Source organism: Ictalurus punctatus, chromosome 5 (genome assembly GCF_001660625.3).
Source record: "Ictalurus punctatus breed USDA103 chromosome 5, Coco_2.0, whole genome shotgun sequence".
In the NCBI taxonomy this organism is placed as follows: domain Eukaryota; kingdom Metazoa; phylum Chordata; class Actinopteri; order Siluriformes; family Ictaluridae; genus Ictalurus; species Ictalurus punctatus.
In genome coordinates, this window is record NC_030420.2 from 7,393,629 (window position 1) to 7,416,214 (window position 22,586).

Consider the following 22,586-nt stretch of genomic DNA (forward strand, 5'->3'; position numbering starts at 1 on the left):
AATGGTAAGACTTCAGTGCACACCTGTGCGATTTACATTTCTGATACAATTCAATTAAATTTTCTTTGTATAGTGCTTTTTACAATGCATGTTATATAATAGACAGTGGAGTGTAAAAGTATTCAACCCCCTTGAACTTTTACCATGTTTTGTAATGTTACAACTTGGAACTGAAATGGACTGAACTGTGATTATATGTCATGACTCTTCACAAAATAGCCCTTATAATACTTACACAAGCTACTGTACATTAATGTTGAGTGGATGAATGTTGGTCATGTCATGATTGAACCTGAATGCTGACTGTACTGTAAACTACTGTATGTTATCTTCCAGTGGACTGTTGGGATGGACAAGATGGAGAGCCAATCGTACACCATGGCTATACTTTAACATCCAAAATCCTTTTTAAGGACGTCATTGAAACCATCAACAAATATGCATTTGTCAAGAATCCGTAAGTCTAACCTTTAGAGCCTTAATAATTTCAGAGAAAAGCGGTGCTTGCTTGGTACGCATACATTAGAATAAACAGTGTGTATGTGCAAACGTGTGTGTGTGTGTGTGTGTGTGCATGTTTGTGTATATGCTGCGTCCTGAGATTTCATTAGCACCAACACTGCTAAAGGTGATAATCCCATCAAGATGCACCCAGTCAGGGCTCTTGTAAACAGAACAATATTTTTAGACATCTCTCAACATCTCTCTACAACATGTCAATTTCAACACATGGCTTGCTGTTACAGATCTTGTTCAGTGCATTGTTGGGGTGGGACTGTTAAACACATGCAAAGAAATGCTGTAGAGCAAAGGTGCCTTCAAAATAATGAAATTAAATGTTTCTACATTTAAATAAAAATAAAAAAAATACAGTAAAGAGCAGTAAACAGTAGTAGATGAAACCAAGTCAATATTTGTTGTGACAAAAAAAGAAATAAAATTAAAATCGTAATCTCCGGTAGAATTAGTGCAGTTTTGTAAGGAGATGAGCTGTAAGTTTTATCGAGCATCTTGCAGAACCAGACACGGTTCTTCTGGAGACTTTGACTGTCGTACTTGCTTCTTATTTTTGCAGCAAAATCCAGCAGCCTTCATTATGTTTTATTGTCTGAAAAGTGTCTCTTACCACTTAATACGCTGCTTTCTTTACTGGCATACAAACATTTTTCTTTAGCATTTAATTTCGTGCTGGAAAACAAATGTTTTGGAATCTAAAATGTACTGACTCGATAATGTAGAAGTCATAAAATAAATAATCTATAACAAAGTTTGTACTAAAAAAATAGGGTGCCTAAAACTTTTGCACAGTACTGTATTTCAACATGTACTGACCCTTAAGGTTCTTATTTATGCAGAATGCTAAAAAAAAAATAAAAATAAAAATAAATCAGATTATTTGCCAATGCCAGAAGGTTTTTTTTCACCACGGTTTCACCTGTTTAGTTGTTGGCAATTTCTATCCTGTTTTGTAGGTATTGCACAACAATTACCAGCTAACATGTACTTCTGTTCCCGTCTTTGCTTTCCCTCTTCAGGTATCCAGTGATCTTGTCCATAGAGAACCACTGCAGTGTTCCCCAGCAGAAGAAGATGGCTCAGTATCTGGTGGAAATCTTGGGGGAGAAGTTGGACCTGTCATCAATCAAAGTTGACGAGTCAGGACTCCTGCCCTCACCTGATTCCCTCAAAGGCAAAATTCTTGTCAAGGTCAACTTTTTATTTGTATTGAATTTACCACTGCTACTGTTGTTCAAGAAAAAGTTACCCTTTGCCAGTTAAATGAAAAATAGAAATAATTTGAGACAGTGGTATCTTCATTAGAGCAGATTGTTCAATATCAGTTTCTTTGACATTTCTGGAGGACCACTGTACAAGGACATTTGGTTCACAAGCCATCAGGTTGGGACTAGAGGTGTGCGTCAGCGCTGGAATCTCATGGCGCACAACCAAAAGTTGCACAAGCAGGAGTTGTTTTTTTTTTTTTTTTTTTTTTTTTTTTTTTTTTTTTTACATTTAAGCACTGAGATATGAAACTTGTGGCAAAAAGAAGACCGTATGCATTAACATGAACATGCATTAACATCTACAGCGTTCATTCATACATCATTACATCAATACATTCAACAATTCGTTAGAAAATTTCATGGGCAAGTACAAACAAAAACAAAAGTAACTGTTTATGCGGGATTAAAAACAGTCCCATGCACATCTCCACATCTCCAGACCAATTATGAACTTGAGTGATGTAGCTGAGGTTGAGGAGCTGCCAGAGCCAGAATTCACACCCAATGCATTTCTATCTCTGGGCTCTTTCCATTGTTTTTTAATGTTTAGTTGTCGGGTTCTTATCTCACTTTTTAAAAAAACAACTTACAGTTTAGGCTATGCCCTTTCCAGGTTTAAATATGAATACAGATACGTATATGGATAATGGAAGCACTAAACCAAAACAGATACAGACAGTAGCTATGTTTCCCGCCACATACTTTTATGTGAATTTTGAGAATTATGTGCTCAACTGAGGCAAATAATTCTTTTTATTCGATAATAAGACATGCACATAAACTACAATGGAAACACATTTACTGAATAAATTCCTTGATGTGCATCGAAAAATTCTTTGCCTCAACACATCATGTGATGCCATTTGGGGGCGGTTGGTCGGCATAACTGGACTAACCAGCAGAACAGTCTCATTGCACAGCATCTCAAATGTTTGTTTTTGTGTCATTCTGAATTGCCTGGGCCAAAGTCTGTCATCGAAATGATTTGGTATAATTAACTGCCAGAACTGTCTCACACCAATCTGTTCCCAAATATCAGGCATCTGCCTCCAATCGCAAGATAACAAGAGTTTTGTGATAATGTTTGGCCTGCGCTCTGAAGCGCAAGTCATTTATTATATTGGGAAAAAGCACCACAGTGGCTTTCCCGGTTGCAAAAGCTTCCATTTGTATTGATACTTTGCAGTTTCCCCGGAAGTGTTTTGTTCTCATGAGCACACATGAGTTATTCGTGAATATTTTATGCGATATTCCAATTTTGTGCATAAGTTAAATTCGCAACTTAGATGGAAACATAGCTAGTGTCATTGTTTTACACACCTAATCTATACACAGTCTCATTTAGCAGCGAGTTTCAGTTTGAGGCTCCCTGGTTGTTGTTTTTTTTGTTGTTGTTTTTTTCCCCAGCCTTCTGTGCTATCCATAATGAGGCTCTTACATTATCCAGCTTCTTTCATCTTTTGCTAAAAGACGACTCCAAATAACAGCTGATATCCAACCAACGAGAAACCAGGCCACAGGACTGATGGTGTAGTTTAACACAGAGCCGGTACTATAATTGGAAGCCGGCCTACACCGGTCATTGGAGAGTTGGCTGAAAACTGGGCCAATGAGCTGTATTGACAAATTGCATGGTTCTGGCTCTGAGTCAATGAGCAACTCTCCAGCTGCAATCTAAAACCCACAGCTCTTTTTCTCTTTACTGCTTGCCAGAGGCTTCAGCACAAGCCAGACTTGCATACCGTCACTTTTTCATCCATGTGCATGCATTATGACATTAATTGCCCCGCTTAAGTTTGACTACATTCAATAGCAATCCTTATTTCCACCTGATCTGGCATCCAAAAGATACTCAGCCTGCCAAGAAGCCAGTATGACCAGTAACCTGATGTGATATTATCACTTATAATTCTGCTATCCACATTATCTATTACTTGGGCCATAAAACTTAAGTTAGATTTTGCACAAATTTCCAGTATCTTCATAGTCTAAACGTGCCAAATTAGGTGGGAAAAAAACAAGCCAGGATTCCTGAGATTTAAAGCTGTATCTGAGGGATATAAAGCTTATACTGTAACTGAGTTTGATTTGCACAGTATGAATCAACACACAGTGGAAATAAGTGTCGTTGCAGATTAAAAAGGGGGGGGAAATCATGCACAGTTATCACTCTAACCTGGCAAGCCTTTACCTTGTTAAACATTTCAAAATCGATTGCTTTCGACACGAGCAGCTCTCTGACGCTATGCCGAATCGATTGTTGCTCTTTAATACCAGTATCCATCACCTGCCTGTCCTTTTGTTAAACTCTCCACAGACCAGCGCTCAGTCTCACCAGGTGGTACAGAGCAGTGCTTTTATGGGTCTGTCAATCAAATGATTACTGATAAGTAAGTCGGAGTGCAGACAAGCCCCCCAGGTCTCATTCACCAGACTTTGAGACAGCAAATGTGCTCTGTTTTCTCAAGTGAAAGAAATGTTACCTAAAGAGTTATGTAGCCTTATTAGCCTCAAAGCCCCTGGTGATTTCTTTCTTTATTTTTTTCAATTGTTAATTATTACAATGGAGTTAAGAGGAACTGATGTCTTTGGAAAAAAGCTTTACATTTTCAGACTGTGATCGGTTTGTATATTATATCAACTTTCATTTGATTGGAGATTCTGAATTGTGTTAATCTGTTACATCAAAATCCCAAAAGTATGTTTGTGTGTAGCTGATACCTCACAGGTTTGTGATGTCAAGTAATAACAGAGGCCAGACCTTACCTATCGCTTTGCAGTGAACTTGCATCAACAATGATGTATTTTGCTTTGGGTTTGTTTTTCTTTCTTGCCATTTACAGGGCAAGAAACTGCCCGCAAACATTGACGAGAACGTAGAGGAGGGTGACGTGTCAGATGAGGACAGCGCTGACGAGATGGAAGACGACTGTAAGCTGATGAATGGAGATGTAAGTTCCATAGTTCTTAAAGCAGGGTCTGTGTTTCCCACGGGCCCACAGTTTCATTATTTGTTGGCTAAACATGGCATTTTTTCTATCTGGATGCCTGACTGACTAATCCATAATTTCGAAATGCACATATCTGGGACTCTTTAAGGACATTTGTACTGTAGTTGGTGGTATAAAATGTCAGCAAGGCACTTCGCTAACATTTCTGGCGGGTTTTCATGCATAATCCATAATCAACCAGGCAACTGTTTAAGAACAGCTGGTAGTCAGCATTATATCATGTCCATCATTAAAATAGCGCTATTTTATCACAGGCTGAAATGAACTGTCTTTAACTGTCTGTCAAGGCCTGTCAGAATGAATGTACGAATGTTTATAATATGTAAACATTTAAACGCATAGCTTTTACATACTTAACTTTTTTTTTTACATAGTTAACATTTGGATTTTTCATATTTGTTTTTGGCTGCATGTACACTGTCATTAAGTCATATCCAATGGAGTGAGCATATAAGAATAGGAAGCCATTTGTCCTAGATAAATAAGAGATGATGATAATGTAATTGTTGTCTAACCCTGTGGGTACACCAGCATGTAGCAAGTCACTCATTTCACTTGATGACCAAAACCATTACTGTTGTCTCTGATGAGAAATGGTAGTAGCCACAGTGCCCTCCACCAATAGTGGCACCCTTAGTAAATATGAGTAAAGAAGGCTATGAAAAATTGTCTTTATTGTTTAAACTTTTGATCTTTTCTTCAAAAACTTCACAAAAATACGCTGCTCTCATGGATAGCAAATTGCAAACACAACACAGGTTTATAAAAATATATATATCTTTGTTAAATATAGGTGTGCAAAAATTATTGGCAGCCTTTTAGTCCATACTTTGTGCTGCTTCCCTTTGCCAAGATAACAGCTCTGAGTCTTCTCCTGTAATGCCTGATGAGGTTGCAGAATACATGGCAAGGGATCTGAGACCATTCCTCCATACAGAATCTCTCCAGATCCTTCAAAATTCAAGGTCCACGCTGGTGGACTCTCCTCTTCTGTTCAACCCACAGGTTTTTTATGGGTTACAATTCAGGGGACTGGGATGGTGATGGCAGGACCTTGATTTTGTGTCAGTAATCCATTTTTGTGTTGATTTTGATGCATGTTTTGGATCATTGTCCTGCTGGAAGATAGAACCACGGCCCATTTTAAGCTTTCTGGCAGAGGCAGTCAGGTTTTCATTTAATATCGGTTGATATTTGATAGAGTCCAGGATGCCATGTATCTTAACAAAATGTCCAGTTCCTCTGGCAGAACAACAGCCCCAGAACATTAAAGAGCCACCACCATATTTAACCGTGGGCATGAGGTACTTTTCCATATGGTTACCTCTCTGTGTGTGCCAAAACCACCTCTGGTGCCAAAAAGCTCTATTTTGGTTCCATCTGACCATAGAACCCGATCCCATTTGAAGTTCCAGTAGTGTCTGGCAAACTGAAGAAGTCTGCTTACACACACACACACACACACACACACACACACACACACATATATATATATATATATATATATATATATATATATATATATATATATATACACACACATATATATATATACATATACATATGTATGTATGTATGTATATATATATATATATATATATATATATATATATATATATATATATATATATACATATATATAATATTTAATCACAGTGCATCTAGACTACATTTGTTTCTATTTTCAATTCTCTTTGAAACTCAGCTTGCATGAAGTGTCTCGCGTGTAGCCCTCTTTTCTTGCCCCCCCCCCTCCTCCTCACAGTTCTAGCTGGAAGACACAGTTATATGATAAATATTTCAGAAGGAAACACTACTCTTCCTACACTATGACAGCTGAGAGAATCTTCTCGAAGGTGTCAGAAAGAAGTGCGAGCTTGTATACAACCCCAATTCCAAAAAAAGTTGGGATGCTGTTTAAAATGTAAATAAAAACAGAATACAGTGATTTGCAAATCTCATAATCCCATGTGTTATTCACAATAGAACACAGAAATGAATGTATGTCCAATGCTTTTCATGTACATATGTACATATAAAATGTTTAAACTGAGAAAATGGACCCTTTTTAAGAAAGAAATAAGGTACTTTTTAATTTAATGACCACAACACGTCTCAAAAAAGTTGGGATGGAGGCAACAAATGCCCCATCTCTGAATCTGGAGAAATCTCTGTGCTCAAGAGACAAGGGTGAAAATCAATATTGCATGCCCGTGATCTTCGGGCCCTCAGGCGGCACTGCATTAAGAACAGGCATGAGTCTGTAATGGAAATCACTGCATGGGCTCAGAAACACCTCCAGAACTCAGTGTCTGTGAACACAGTTTGCTGTGCCATCCACAAATGCTGGATAAAGCTCTACAATGCAAAGAAGAAGCCATATGTGATCCGGAAATGCTGCTCTCTCCTCTGGGCCAAAGCTCATTTAAAATGGACTGGGCCAAAGTGGAAAACTGTTCTGTGGTCAGATGAATCCAAATTTGAAATTATTTTTGGAAACCATGGACGCCATGTCCTCTAAACTAAAGAGGAGAGAGACCATCCAGCTTTTTATCACCGCTCAGTTCAAAAGCCTGCATCTCTGATGGTATGGGAGTGCATTAATGCCTATGGAATGGGCAGCTTGCACATCTGGGAAGGCACCATCAATGCTGAAAGGTGTATACAGGTTTTAGATCAATATATGCTTCCATCCAGATTCCATCCCATGTTTACTTCTGAGAGACTGCCTCTCTAAGATACTCTTTTTAGACCCAATTATGTTACTGACCTGTTGCCAATTAAACTAATTAGTTGCAAAATGTTACTCCAGCTGTTTCGTTTTTAGTAACACTTACTTTTCCAGCCTTTAGGTGCCCCCGTCACAACTTTTTTGAGATGTGTTGCGGCCATCAAATTCAAAATTACCATATTTTTTTTCTTAAAATGGTACATTTACTCAGTTTAAACATTTGATATGTTTTCTATGTTCAATTATGAATAACATATGGATTTATGAGATTTGCAAATCATTGCATTCTGTTTTTATTTACATTTTACACAGTATCCCAACTTTTTTGGAATTGCGGTTGTAATTAAAATGGGAAAAATAGTGGCTAACTAGCTAGTTAGTGTTTAGAGCTCGTGGCAAACACAAGACCCACGGGTCAAATCCGACCCACAGCTTCATTTAATTTGGCCGCCGTGAACTTCAAAAAATAATAGTGAAACAGCCAGTGCTTAACTAAAACCGTCTGATGAGTCTCACTCGAGTTAAACGTAGTCACTCTCAGTTTCTGAATGATTTGATTAAGATTGAGGATGATGATGGTGACAGTTTGTAGTAGCCCGATTCACTTTGGTAGTGCTCGTGATGCCTTATTTATGCTTTCTCTCTCAGTAAATGCCGAAGCTGAGCAGGATAAGTGCTGAGCAAAAAAAAAAAGTGAAACAGCATAACACACCTATACAAAACCTGGTCTAAACTCATAAAAGTAAAAGTCACAAAACAGCGTTGTAGCTTTGAGTAACATTGTGCCTTTGGATTCATGGTAATCAGATTTCTTGTGTGACATTAAACACCTTAAACAATGTAAGACTCATAATGATTAATTTCCCAAATAATCTACTCAGTGTTATGCATTTTCATTTCTCAACTTAGAAAATCTCAAAAAGACTCAAAGAAATGCCAACATTTCTGTACATAGACTCCAGAAAACTCTGAAACAGGCATGCTCATATTCACGCACAAACTCAGAGACACGCCCACACGTCCATAATACAGATATGAATCATGTCCTCTCAGGCCTGTGAGACTTTATTGCTCTACCTTGGTGTTCTTGCTGAGACGTTTGTTAGGGAGCTTCTTGGTCCTAACAGGCATTTGTTGGACTTTAGCCTGCTCCTTCTGCTCCTCTACCTTCTGCTCCTCTACCTGGCTGGTGGTGTCCGTGCTCCAGGGATTCTGTTTTACACAGAAAAAGAGAGGGAATTAGAGACACCACAGAAATAAGATTTATATCATGTATGCCCAACTTATTAATAAGTGTCTTACATAGAAACAGAAGGGTTCAACGTTCTCCAGCCCACCGTCCTCAGCGTCCATGAGATCACCCCATGAAGGCTTTGGAGGTGCTGGGGGTGTGGATGGGGGTACTTCAGACACGAAATGTTCGCTTTTGTGAGACTGTAAATCCTTGTGAACAAGGATTTAGGCCCGACTACCAAATTTGCTAATTAACATAGCTGTAATTAGAATGATATTTGCTTACAACTTACCACTGTATAAAGAGGATGATGTGAAAATGCGAATAAAATATGTTATAGCTGAAATCTTTCTTGCTGTGCGATGCGTGTAGCTGCGTGTTTATGCTCTGCTGTTCAGACTTGCGATTGATCAAATCTCACTTTTCATGTGTCTCCTCAGATGTTCTAAAATTCTGCAACAAAAATGCAAAAACTAATTTCAGGGAGGTGGCTTCAAACATACACACAGCCACCCAACATATATGAGCAAGGACATGACATTTTATTATGACAGAACACAACTATTTATTTGACAACATATTGCAACTATTTATTTAACTATTTAGACACACTATTTACATACATTTTACATGCTAATGAAAAAAGCTTTTCTGGTATATGCAGAAAATATGTACTTACACTGTTTCGTATTATATTATACTATATTACTGTATTATTCAACTCATGGAGTCATTTTTTTAAATTCAATAGCTACTTTACACATGTCTACAGGGAGTTTGGCCTCATCACCTACACATCAATACAGTAGCTCCTTATAGCAGCTAGTTAAAATAAAGTTAGCTGTGCTAATGGCCGAATGACACCTATTCAACACCTCAACATGTCTCTTACACTCGTTTAACCCACCATGGGCAATTGAGAAATCACTGCTGCAAACAGTACAGCGAGCTACACTGTCATTTATTTTATTTTATTTTATTTATTTTTACAATCATAGGTACACGTTAGTGTAGTCTGGGGTGAAGTGCGTTTTGTACTTTTTATATTATTTTATTTGTACACTGTGCCATGGAGCTGCAGACACTAAACTAAACTGATGGAGGAACGAGAGAGGGGGGGGGGGGAAGAAAGAGAGAGAAAGAGAGAGAGGGAGAGAGAGAGAGATCGACCGACTGTAAAGCCCGCCTACCGAGAAATCTGATAGGTTGGTTAGCACAAAGCGAGACCAATCAGGACACGCGCTGTGTCACTCTCTCACCAGGTCTGTCACTCGCTCTCTCGGTTTCTCCAGAGTCCGTCTAACATTAGAAACGCCCATAGAGTTCTCTCTCATTCGTTCTCAAATAAATAAAATAAAATATAAATTTCCGGGATATTGTATATAATTTGCGGGTGTCAGGGAGCCACTATTAAACCGCCGGAGACTCCCGGAACTTCCGGAGAGTTGGGATATCTGCTGCTAAGAGAATGGGTAACGTGTTAGCGGTAGTGAGACGATGCAGAAAATATTTTACATCTCATATACTGAAACTTGTATAAGTACTCTTTTTTTTCTCACAGCTAGATTATTGCCACATAATTTGTGGTAATGCTGCAAAAAAAAAAGGATTTAATTAAACTTCAGCAGGTACAGAATAAAGCCTCTGGTATACTAGCGCTTCAATATTTTGAGATACTGGATTTTTGATTTCCATGAGCTGTAAGCCGTAATCATCAAGATTAAAACAAATAAAATATTTCACTTTATGTGTAACGAATCTACAATATATGAAAGTTCCACTTTTTTAATTAAATTAGGGTGGGGAAATGAACTTTTCCACAATATTCTAAAAGATTTTTAGATGCACCTGTATACCGTTTATAGCATTCTGTCATGACAAACTTTAGATAGATAGATATTATTATTATTATTATTATTATTATTATTATTATTATTATTATTATTATTATACTAATAATATTCTGATATGACAGATTTCATCATGGCACCTGACCCATTCTACAACTAGATAGGTAAGGTTTGTCATGACAAACTTTAGATAGATAGATAGATAGATAGATAGATAGATAGACAGACAGATAGATAAATAGATAGATAGATAGATATTATTATTATACTAATAATATTCTGATATGACAGATTTCATCATGGCACCTGGCCCATTGTACGACTAGATGGGTAAGGTTTGTCATGACAAACTATAGATAGAGAGAGAGAGAGATAGATAGATATTTATTATGATAATACTAATAGTATTCTGATATGACAGATTTCATCATGGCACCTGACCCATTCTACAACTAGATAGGTAACGTTTGTCATGACAAACCTTAGACAGATAGATATCATCATAATAATACTAATAATATTCTGATATGACAGACTACATTATGGCACCTGAGCTGAACAGACAGAGATTGCTGTACATGGTTGTATGTGTGCAGTGATAAAGCATTCTTGTTGAGCCGAGTCTGCCATTGAGGCCGATTCAGCTGTAAATCAGCCAGCTTGGAGAGCAGCTCAGATGAGATTCTCATATTCATTCATACATAAATTCTCTGTCAAGTTGTCAAGGAAATAATTAATCCTCTGCCAGATCGGATCTCCTCTGGATACAAGTCATATTCAAATAATATTGAGTATGCCAGGTCTATTCAGTTAGTGGACCAGTGTTCTGTCTACTGTACAAGCCGATCAGAAAACAAATATTGCACAATCATCAGTAACTGCTTTTGGTCATTTTCGCCGTGAATCCAGAGTCTCTCCCAGGAACATTGGGCACGATGTGGGAAATCATTGCAGTTCACCAAGCACAGACATATTCACACACTCCTTCACACTTACAGGCAATTTAGTGTATCCAATCCACCTTCCTGCATGTTTTTTGACAGAGGGAGTAAACAAGAGAACTGCATAGACTTGGAAATTCAATTGATAGGCACAAGACAAACATGCAAGCTGATTTACTAACAGGCTCTACAGAGCACTGCATCTTTCACATGAGGAAAATAGCACATCTAAGCTTAATGCATATATATACAGTAATTTCTACCTAAAGGTGCAAAATACAGGGTAGTGCTTATGCAAACAAATTCACTTTGCATCCACCATGTGATTTACTAAACCTGGGAATAGTGATTGTGTGCAGAAATGAATACACCCAGAGTGCGTACATTTACATGTCTGCACATTTGATGGGAACAGAGAGTTTTTAAAAAGGTTACTTTATGTATACCATGTTAACATAATGCTCACTCTATCTGCACTTTAATCAGTGTTACACTGCAGTTGAATTTCAAGTTCAGGGTTACACTTCCTGGAGTCTCTTCGAGATACAAACTAGCCATGGTTTTAGAGAACAATTAATGCACACAAAAACTTCATTATATTGTTTCCTTAATGCAATTATTCTTCATAAATCACCTGTAACATGCTCACAATTGTCCAAAAATTGTCCAAAAAAATTTTCATCAAACATAGTCATTGTGTGCATGACTAAAACGTTTGCCTTTGATCTCATCGACTACAGCACATAAAACCAAATGTAGTTTTAATAACAATTGATGATGTTCAGGCGCTACATTTAGTGAGACGCCCAGAAAAGGCTTCTTTCTTGCAGCACCTCCAAACAGTCGCTGATTTTGAAAGTTGACATTGGTAAGAATCTACTAAAATACTAAAATGTGATAGTTGGACGCTTTTTGTCCCTCCTTCACCACCTCCTCATGGTGTAGTTGGGTCAGTGTGCTCAAGGGTCCAAATCCTGGCAAACGTTCCAACTTTTTCACGTGATTTTATTTTATCATGGCTGTTATTGTGCTTAATGATCTTTTTAACTCTTTAATGGATGTATTTTTGTATTTGTGTTTTTATATCCATTACCCGATTTTTGCAGATCAACAACCACCTGTCTATTTTGTGTTGAAAGTTCTTTGGTTTCTCCCATGGTAATGGCTGTCAAAGGGACTTTACATGTGTGCAACCTCATATTTATACCTCAGGGTGCAATGCGATGGAGTCATAGACAGATGCGAATGGAGTTTAGCGTTTTTATTGAAAGATCCAAAACATGAAGCAAAAACGATAAACAGAGACAAGCAAAAAGTCAGGCGATCAGCAAACAATACTATGAGGGCAATTTTAAAAAATCCAAAAACCAGAATGTCTCAACACAACCAGCAAAGCTTCAGCATTACTTCAGAAAGAGTTCCCCAGGAGAGTCCATATTTATAGGGTGTGTCTGTGTGTGATTGGGATCAGGTGTATGTGATTAGAACTTTGGTGACTGTGAACATGATGGTGGATTGTTGTACTGGGGATTGTAGTCCATGGTGTCCATATTTGTAGGCTGTGACATGTTCTGAGAAATGCCCTGCATCCCAGTTGGAATACATTATACTACAGTATGTACTAAAAGTATGCACTCTTTTTGTGAAGAGAAAGTACATACTTTTGAGAGTGTATTAAAAGAGTATGTGAGTACTGGGACACACGAACACATCATGTAACGGAGGAGAACGTAGTTGCCTGGAAGAGAACACTGTCACCATAGACAATGTCCTCGTTGCATTTCAGCTTTTGTTCATTCATTATTGCTTATATAATGAATACTATATAATTTAATTGACCTTTCCCTTGATTTATTTTTCCACATTTCATTTACACCTGGTTAAAATGTGCCTTTGAATTCGGTGAAGCAAACCGTCACAAAACTCCGCCTCCTTCACACAAGGACCTGAAAAGTGTCCACGGATCCCACTTCGGAAATGTGCCAGAAATAGTAGACTATTCGGGTACCTTTGGGATACTCATTTCAACCTACTATGATTTGGGACACACTCATTCTCATCTCGGATACTATTTAGTATGGATAGAGTGCCAGTTGGGATGCAGGGGTGAAGTGTCTGGCTGATTCCGGCAGTGACATGACACAGGGAATCAGGACATGGTTATGACAACAACAGAGTTCCTGGATACTAAGAGCAAAATAATTTAAGTTATTCAAAAATGCCCATTAGGGGTGTCAATAATTTTGGCACATTTTTGAAAGAAAATATTGTTGATAATGAGGGATATTTTTATCGAACAAAAGTAAATAATTCTTCCTTGTGTTTGAGCTGAAAGGCTGAAATATTTTGTGCTTATTTTATACAACCATCTTTGCTTATTTCTATGAAGGGTGCTAATAATTCTACATGAATCTGTATGTGGTTATCAAACAAAAAAAAACCCAAAAAACGCCAGTTCTCAGCGCAGACAGAGTGTGAACGTGTAATTTCAGTGCTGCAATTCTGATTGTAGTGTGCATTTCTTTTCCCTTTTTTTGTTGATAATCTGGCATTTCGCTCTCCTCTGTGTTTATGATCTAGACTTCTATGAATAGAAAGCAGGTGGAGAATGTTGCAAAGAAAAAGTTGGACAGCCTGATGAAGGAGTCGAAGATCCGTGACCGCGAGGACCCAGACAGCTTCACGATAGCAGCGCTGCCTCCCTCAGCAACGCGGGATGAAAAGACAGCCACGAAGGTCAGGGAGTTAAGGCTTCGGGTGTTTGTGCTTCCATTATTCATTGAGAACCTATAAAGCTCCATGCTGCCGTAAAAAAAAAAAAAAAGCCACATCCTGCTGAACGGGAGATTACAGAAAATAGCATTCATGCTAGAACAAGGAATGAGTCCTTTGTTTTCTCCCATGGGAATTTACCCACCCCGAGCCAATATGTTTTGGCCCCTCTCCAGCAGATCAGTAGCCGCTTTCCTCTGCCAGAGCAGATAATTACTGCATTAGCCCAAGCATGTTGTAGAGGGACTAACAATCCAAAATTCACCAGCAGATCACACAGATTGCTCTGCATTCAGTTTCCATGATGTTAAAATGCAGAGGTATTTATCAAAAGGATTTAGCGTATCAGTTCAGTATGACTGGGTGATACAGTAACAAAGTGTCTAAAGAGCAACTAAAGAGATCTGGAGCTATCCTGAACGAAAACTACACCTCTCCGGGATAAATTCCTGGCTTGCATTTCCTCTCCACTGCAGAAACCAGGAGTCGTATAAAATAAAAGAAGTCATACAAAGTGTCAGAAATACTTTGAAATGGTATATACTGGTGAACATCGAATACGCTGCTCCAACTATATTCAGTAACACATTCAATTGAAATACATAAATAGAATAACATATTTAGAATATATTATTAAAAGGCGCACGCGAAGCACCTAAACCACAGTGATCTTGTTTTATTAGCAGGGGCAACAACCTTCCACTCACATGCTCCGTTATTCACAGCACAATGCATCATTAGCCAATATTCATGCAAACGACTGTTCAATTTACATTTGATTTATTTGACATTTATTCAAAGCTGCTTACAATTGAGAAGCAGAGGGTTAAGAGCGTTCTTCAAAGACACAGTAGTTGTGGCAGTACTGGGATTTCAGTCAGTGCCACAAAGCTTTAACCACTGAGCCACAACTGCCTTGTGGTTATGTCAAAACAGATTCTAAAGAAGAAAATTAATTTGAAATGTATGTAAATGAGGCGGGTTCGATTCCCGCCGTGGCCCTGTGTGTGCGGAGTTTGCATGTTCTCCCTGTGCTGCGGGGGTTTCCTCAGGGTACTCTGGTTTCCTCCCCCAGTCCAAAGACATGTATGGTAGGCTGATTGGCGTGTCCAGAGTGTCCGTAGTGTATGAATGGGTGTGTGAATGTGTATGTGTTTGTGCCCTGCGAAGGATTGGCACCTGTCCAGGGTGTACCCCGCCTTGTGCCCCATGCTCCCTGCGATAGGCTCCAGGTTTCCCCGTGACCCTGAAGGAAGGATAAGCGGTATAGAAGATGGATGGATGGATGGATGTAAATGGTCTGCACTTATATAGCGCCTTTTAACCTTTGCGGCTTCATAAAGTGCTTTACACTGTTTCTCATTCAGACACCATGCACGGCGCACGTGGAGGCATGTGGGCCGGGTATCGAAGCGCCAACCCTGTGATTAGTGGACAACATGCTCTACCACCTGAGCCACAGCCGCCCCTGCTCTAGCGTGTACACAGAATCCCAGGATCTCAGAAGCATCTCAGGTCACACATCATATCAGACCTTGAGGAGGATGGGCTATGAGTCCTGTCAGCCAAGAACATGAATCGGAGGCTATAGTGGGCATGGATTCAGCAAAACTGGGCAGTTGAAGTTAACATTAATGTGTCTGTTTAAACCAGCTGCACATGACATGCTGCACAGATTTTTCATGTAAAAGACATGCCACTTAACAGATACACTGCAGTGGTTCCTGGTTCACAGTAGAGTACCAAATCTGGAGCAGGCACTAAAGCGTTACCTAAAAGTATGGACCAAGTAGTAAAACTATTCCCAGATTCTTTGATGGAAACACTCGTACATTTTGGGGGTTCTTGCAACGTTTGTGCCCCACAACTGGATTTCTGGTCCTCATTCTGTATAATAAGACACACCTGCAGCGGCAAATTAAATGAAAGTCATTTTCAGGAGTCAGCAGAGCGCTTGAGCATGCTGATTTATTGAACACATTCTCCTCTTTAGCTGTAGTCTGTCTTTTCTGGGCCTCTGGTTTAAGCTCTCGGTTATGTCTCTCTCTCTCTCTTTTGTCTACTACTTCTCGACTTCTTAACGTCAAACTTTAGTAATCAACCACTTAATGAATTCTCTAATCAGTCTGATTGTGTGTGTTCACTAACTATGAGTGATGGTGTGTGGTTTACCACACGACTTCCCATCCTTCAGACTAATGAGTCAGCCTTATTTGGATTGTCATCCACTATTACAGCAGAGTGTCTGACCTCCGCTGACAGCAGTTTTACCAGCACAGTGGTAGTTTAAATCTCGAGATTGCAGACCGCTTCTGCCACCTTGAGGCTGAAGGGTTTAGCACAAGATTCTCAAAACATAATCCCAAGATTCTCTTCTTTGAAGCTTTTCTTCTTGGGACTTTTTGTATGATAGATATAGTGTGCCCTAAAAACTTCATGCTTGCACTTCCATTTTCTCTACTTAACTTCCAGATGAATCTATCTAATCATGTTTTATCAGGAAAAAAAAAAACATCTCTATGTTAAATGTCTACCAGTTAAACATTTCTCTACTAAACCTCAGCAGCAAAAATGGCTTTTTTATTCTTGCCTGTAGAAATGTGATTACAAATGATGAACACAATCTATTTTATTGACATAAAACAGCGAATTATTTATTTTATATATGTTATAAAGAGATAACACAATGTAATTTATTTACATAATATTTAGCTAATTATATATTTTATATTTGTCATAAAGTGGTAAAACGCTGTAATTTATTTACATAATACTTATAAGAGATAATACATTTTATTTTATTTACATAACGCTGAGGTGATGGTTTATTTTACATATGTACATTATGTCTTAAAGAGAGAATGCACTTTATTTACATAATACTGAGGTGGTGAGTTATTTTCTTTACGTCGTAAGAGATAATACGCTTTCTTTCATTTACATAATACTGAAGTGATGGTTTATTTCACAACCCCAATTCCAAAAAAGTTGGGACGATGCGTGGAATGTAAATAAAAACAGAACGCAATGATTTGCAAATCTGATAAACCCATATGTTATTCAAAATAGAACACAGAAACCATATCAGATGTTTAAACTGAGGTAATGTACCATTTGAAGGAAAAAAATAAGGTCATTATGAGTTTGATGGCCGCAACACGTCTCAAAAAAGTTGGGACGGGTGTAACAAAAGGCTGGAAAAGTAAGTATAAGTCCCAACTTTTTTGGAATTGGGGTTTTATATATGTTGCTAGAATGACAATGTTTGAACATCTTGTTTCCAGGGGAAGGGAGATGAGACGACTGACACAGGAGATGAGTCCAGCCCCAGCACCAATAAACGTCTGGCCAGGTCTTTCATGGGCAGCTTCTCCAGACGTAAAGTCAGTTTAGATACACAAACACACAGTTTTTCACATTGTCCACCGTGCTGATCAAAAGTATTTAGTGGTTCATTCACTGTGTTGTAGAAGAAAACAAGCAAAGTCAAGAAGACATCCAGTTTTGAGGACACAGACACAGACCAGGAGAGCTCCAGCAGTGCATCGAAAGTCCCAATACATCACAGCAGGTAGAACGCAAATCCTTTGCAGCGTGTACAACCCCTGGCAAAAAAATTATGGAATAACCACACTTAAAGGATGTTCACCTGACTTTTTTTTTTTACTTTGTAGCAAATAAACAAATCACAGATATGACACAAAACAAACACGAAACATGGCCCCAACAAGAAAGATGTCAATTGAAACAATGGTAAGGATTATAAAACTCCTTCAAGAAGGAAATCCAACACGGAGTGTGGCAAAAGATGTTGGTTGAAAACCAAACGAAAACCAGCCCTAACTCCTAAACAGAAGAAAACAAGGTTACAGTGAGCTAAAGTGAAGCAATCATGGGAGTGTAGATGATTGGAGGAAAGTGATATTCAGTGATGAATTATGAATCCGCATTGGCCAAGGAGATGATGCTGCAACTTTTGTCTGGTGCCGTTCTACTAAAACATATAAAGACGACTGCCTGTAGAAAATAATCAAATTTCCTCACTCGTTTATGATATGGGGTTGCATGTCAGGTAAAGGACCAGGGGAGACCTACGAGTATACACAGGTGTATACTAAAATCTTGGACAATTTTCTCATTCCGTCGATAGAAATAGGTTTGGTGATGGGATGATAATGCATCTCGCCACAGAGCAAAGAGCGTTAAAGCTTTCCTTCAGGAAAGGTCAATGACCTCGCCAGCAAACAATCCGGATCTCAATCCGATTTAAATTTATGCTGGAAATTTAAAAAATTGGTCCATGACCAGGCTCCTTCCTGCAAAGCTGATCTGTCAACCGAGAAAGTTGGAACCAGCTTGATGGAGAATATTGTTTTTCATTAGTGAAGTCCACGCCTTGAAGAATTCAGGCTGGCATAAAATCCAGAGGAGGAGCAATAAAGTACTCATTGTGATTTGTTGTTGTTGTTGATGATGATGATGATGATTCCATAATTTTTCCTCAACATTGAGTGATTCCATAATTTTTTCCTCTTCTTGATCTAAATTAAAATATGCCTTTAATTAAAAATTTTATTGAACTTGTTTGAGGAATGTTTCACAAAGACAAATTAAACTAAAATTGTTTTGTGTCATATCTGTGATTTGTTTATTTGCTACAAAGTAAAACATCTGGGTGAGCAGCCTCTAAGTGTGGTGATTCCATCATTTTTGCCAGGGATTGTACACAACTGTGTGTGTGTGTGTGTGTGTGTGTGTGTGTGTGTGTGTGTGTGTGTATGTTCTAACAGTCCATACATTTTTTACTGCGATTTCTTTTCCTTAGAAGGAAGAAAACGATGAAGTTGTCCAGGGCTTTGTCTGATTTGGTGAAATACACAAAGTCTGTGGCCATGCAGGATCTTGAGACACAAGGTACACACGGCAGGAACATGTCACACTTTTACAAGTGGTCCTTTAGTAGTGGTGACTTATTCTATTTTTTAAAAATGTTTTGAAATGGCATAGATCATATTCGACATTCGAATATATGTACACATACATCTGAATGACACACATGCTCTTGTTTTATGTTTTTAGGTGTTGTTGTTGTTGTTGTTAATGCATTTACTTGGTTAATGCAAAATGCACTGAGACTTTGTCATGTTGTGGTGTCAGGAAGCAGCAGCTGGCTGGTATCATCCCTAAGCGAGACGAAAGCTCACCAGGTGATACAGCAGAAGCCAGCCCAGTTTGTGCGCTTTAACCAGCGGCAACTGTCACGAATTTATCCCTCGTCCTACCGTGTGGACTCGAGCAACTTCAACCCACAGCCTTTCTGGAACACTGGATGCCACCTGGGTATGCAATAGACCAGGGTCAAAGCTAAGGGTTGAATGAAGTCTAGGCGAGAAGAAAACGAAAGATGACTGTTGTAAACTAATGGATGAAAATAAAAGTACCTTTATTCATACAGCAACATTCATACATCGAAAAATGTACCTTAAAGTACTTTCCCAGCAGACGTCCCCCGGACGTTGCGAATGTCCACTTAGGTCCGCATTTGGTCCGGTTTATAACGTTCGCTGGCTGACTTTCCGAGGACGTCAGAGTCCTAACGTAAAGCATAACATTACTGAATGTGTTCATTTCGGTGAAAGTCCCCTAAGCTTCCTGAATGGCCGCTGGACGTCCTGTGAACGTCCTCTTCAACATCCGTAGGACGTCAAGGGGACCCTACACGTGGACGTTCGGGGGACGTTCGTATAAAGGCCATTTAGGGGACATGCTGGGACCTTTTTATGTCAGCTGGGTAGCAATATATGTAACTAACATAAGCGGATGAAATGCTGTACATAAATAAGCTTTTTAAAAAGAATAGCACTGACAGAACGTGCACGAAAGACTTTTAAGCAAAAGTTTCAAAAGATGCTTTCATTTGTAAGAGGTTCAAAAATTCAAATGTTAGGTAATCTGATCACATACACAAGTGAAAACCGTACAATCACTGAATCACTCCCTGTACCTCGGCTAATCATTCTCTAGAGTAATTTCCCATCAGCTCATATAACCGTATACCTCCGAGCAGTGTTCCAATTACCATGTCTCAGGGTGCTGAGCCCCCCTAGTTATCTCCAAAACGAAACTCCATGCTACTGTATATGATGTCCTCAAGCAGCCTACAGTCATTTCCACTCATCTTAAGTGCTAATATAGTTTAGATGCAGTCAAGAGATTTGCTATCTCTATATCAGCTGTCTGTATCTACATCAGCAGCAATAATACATCGTTATAGTTGGCCAGTGTAGGAATTACAGCACAGATGAGATGAGACCTGAATCCAATTGAGCACGCATTTCACATGCTGAAGGCAAAAAAGAAAAAAGAACAAGTAGGAACTGAAGACAGCTGCAGTAAAGGTCTGGCAGAGGATTACCAGGGTAGAAAGCCAGTGTCTGGTGATGTCTGTGGGTTCCAGATTTCAGATTTGCAACCAAGTATTAAAAATTACTGCATTTTGAGATTATTTTCATGATCTAATTTCAATTCCTATGCACTGTGGTAGACCGCTAAAATAACAATAACTAACAATGTCCAAATATTATGAACCTGACTGTATATTCAACAACTCACCATTTGTTCAGCAGATAATAAGATAAGAAGAATCCTAACTCAAACAATAAAATATTATCATATAAAGTACATGGCATTATTACTATTGCCTTTCATTTATGTGTGTGTGTGTGTGTGTGTGTGTGTGTGTGTGTGTGTGTGTGTGTGTGTGTGTGTGTGTTTAGTGGCACTGAACTACCAGTCCGAGGGTCGAGTCCTTCAGTTAAACAGGGCCAAGTTCTTCAGCAATGGCAACTGTGGCTACGTTCTCAAACCCGAGTGCATGTGTGAAGGTGAGCTTTGCCCAGGGGCGTTATGGGTAAATTTTGTCATATACCATCAGCATCAAGCCCGGCTCACAGTGGAAGGCTACTCTTGAGGGCTGGTTTTCTGTATTAAATGTATCTTTTCAAATAGAGAATCATATTGCAGAAAATATTGGTCATGTGGTATATAGTATGGCGTGAACGTATTTATACAGTCGTGTGAAAAGTACACACGAATGGAATATTTCCCATGCATGGAACATTGCTCAGAATATTTCTAGATATTAACGTTGTGAAATAAAACTTGTACCCCACTGCCATCTGTGTTGGCCTAAAAAAAAAAAGTGATAATTTCAAGGAAAAGTAAAGAAGAACTTAGGCACTTTATAAAGACGCTGCCTTATGTTCTCTTATGTAACCGTACATTTTTTCCTCAAGAATCTTTTTTAATTGGCAGGTTCTTTTAATCCAATATTGGAGGACCCATTGCCAGGACAGATGAGAAAACAGCTGGTGGTGAAGATTATTAGCGGCCAGCAGCTGCCCAAACCCAAAGACTCCATGCTGGGAGACCGAGGCGAGGTGAAGACTTATCAAAAATCATCAAAAATCATCTCCACTTCTTGTCCATGCCTTCTTTTTACAGTCCATACAGGAATTCGATTGTTGTGGCCAAAAATGCTTGATTTTGCTGTGGCTTTTTTTTCTCTCCTGAATTTGTGATGCAATTGTTATGCAAAGAATTTTGTGCTTTTTTGCATAAAACTACATGACTTGGCAAAGCTGTAGTGTCTTTTACGGTAATGTTTGTTGGTCAATGAGACCTTTTAGCTTTATTCATGTGAATCAAAGAGGACTAATGGTTGTGCATTATGATGACATCACATGATGTGTCTTGGCCAAAATCTGCAGAAAGTCTGCGGTCATTTTGAGCAATTTCAAGCGCGTGCAAAATATTGCGGAGTTTCCTTGATTTTGCGTTAAATTGCAAACTCCTGGAAGGATTGTTTTTTACCATTCTATACTTTTTTTTAAAAAAAAATTCTCTACTTTGTAATTATTCTTTTTTAACTTTATAGTTATGAACTTTTGTAATACATTTTGTTTTTGAAAGTCACTATATTTCATTTTTTAATGATTATAATTGCGTGCTTGAATCTCTGCAAATCTTCTGTTGCCTTTGCAAAAGTTATTGGATGTAAAATGTCTCTCTTGTGGTTTTTCAGATCATTGACCCTTTTGTGGAAGTGGAGGTCATTGGCTTGCCAATCGATTGCTGTAAGGAGCAAACCAGAGTAGTGGATGACAACGGTAAGCCACAGCATTATAATCAGCTCATTGGTTTTTATTAGGGGTTTCATGGTTAATGCTTTGAATTTACTTGTGGGTTCAAATGTAAAATATAA

At 38.6% G+C, this 22,586-nt stretch overlaps 1 protein-coding gene across 2 annotated transcripts in view; it reads left to right on the top strand.

Moving 5' to 3' along the window:
- The window catches only part of plch2a (phospholipase C, eta 2a), a 139,496-nt gene that overhangs the window by 108,241 nt on the left and 8,669 nt on the right, over positions 1 to 22,586 (top strand). Inside the window, exons 9-19 of one of the 2 annotated variants that reach the window (XM_017467117.3) lie at positions 337 to 457; positions 1,536 to 1,707; positions 4,628 to 4,735; positions 14,132 to 14,287; positions 17,608 to 17,706; positions 17,794 to 17,894; positions 19,149 to 19,237; positions 19,481 to 19,663; positions 21,100 to 21,207; positions 21,638 to 21,762; positions 22,407 to 22,491. In XM_017467117.3, coding sequence (XP_017322606.1) covers positions 337 to 457; positions 1,536 to 1,707; positions 4,628 to 4,735; positions 14,132 to 14,287; positions 17,608 to 17,706; positions 17,794 to 17,894; positions 19,149 to 19,237; positions 19,481 to 19,663; positions 21,100 to 21,207; positions 21,638 to 21,762; positions 22,407 to 22,491 — 1,347 coding nt within the window. The remainder of the gene's footprint in view (positions 1 to 336; positions 458 to 1,535; positions 1,708 to 4,627; positions 4,736 to 14,131; positions 14,288 to 17,607; positions 17,707 to 17,793; positions 17,895 to 19,148; positions 19,238 to 19,480; positions 19,664 to 21,099; positions 21,208 to 21,637; positions 21,763 to 22,406; positions 22,492 to 22,586) is intronic. The other variant, XM_053680153.1, reaches the window with a different exon arrangement.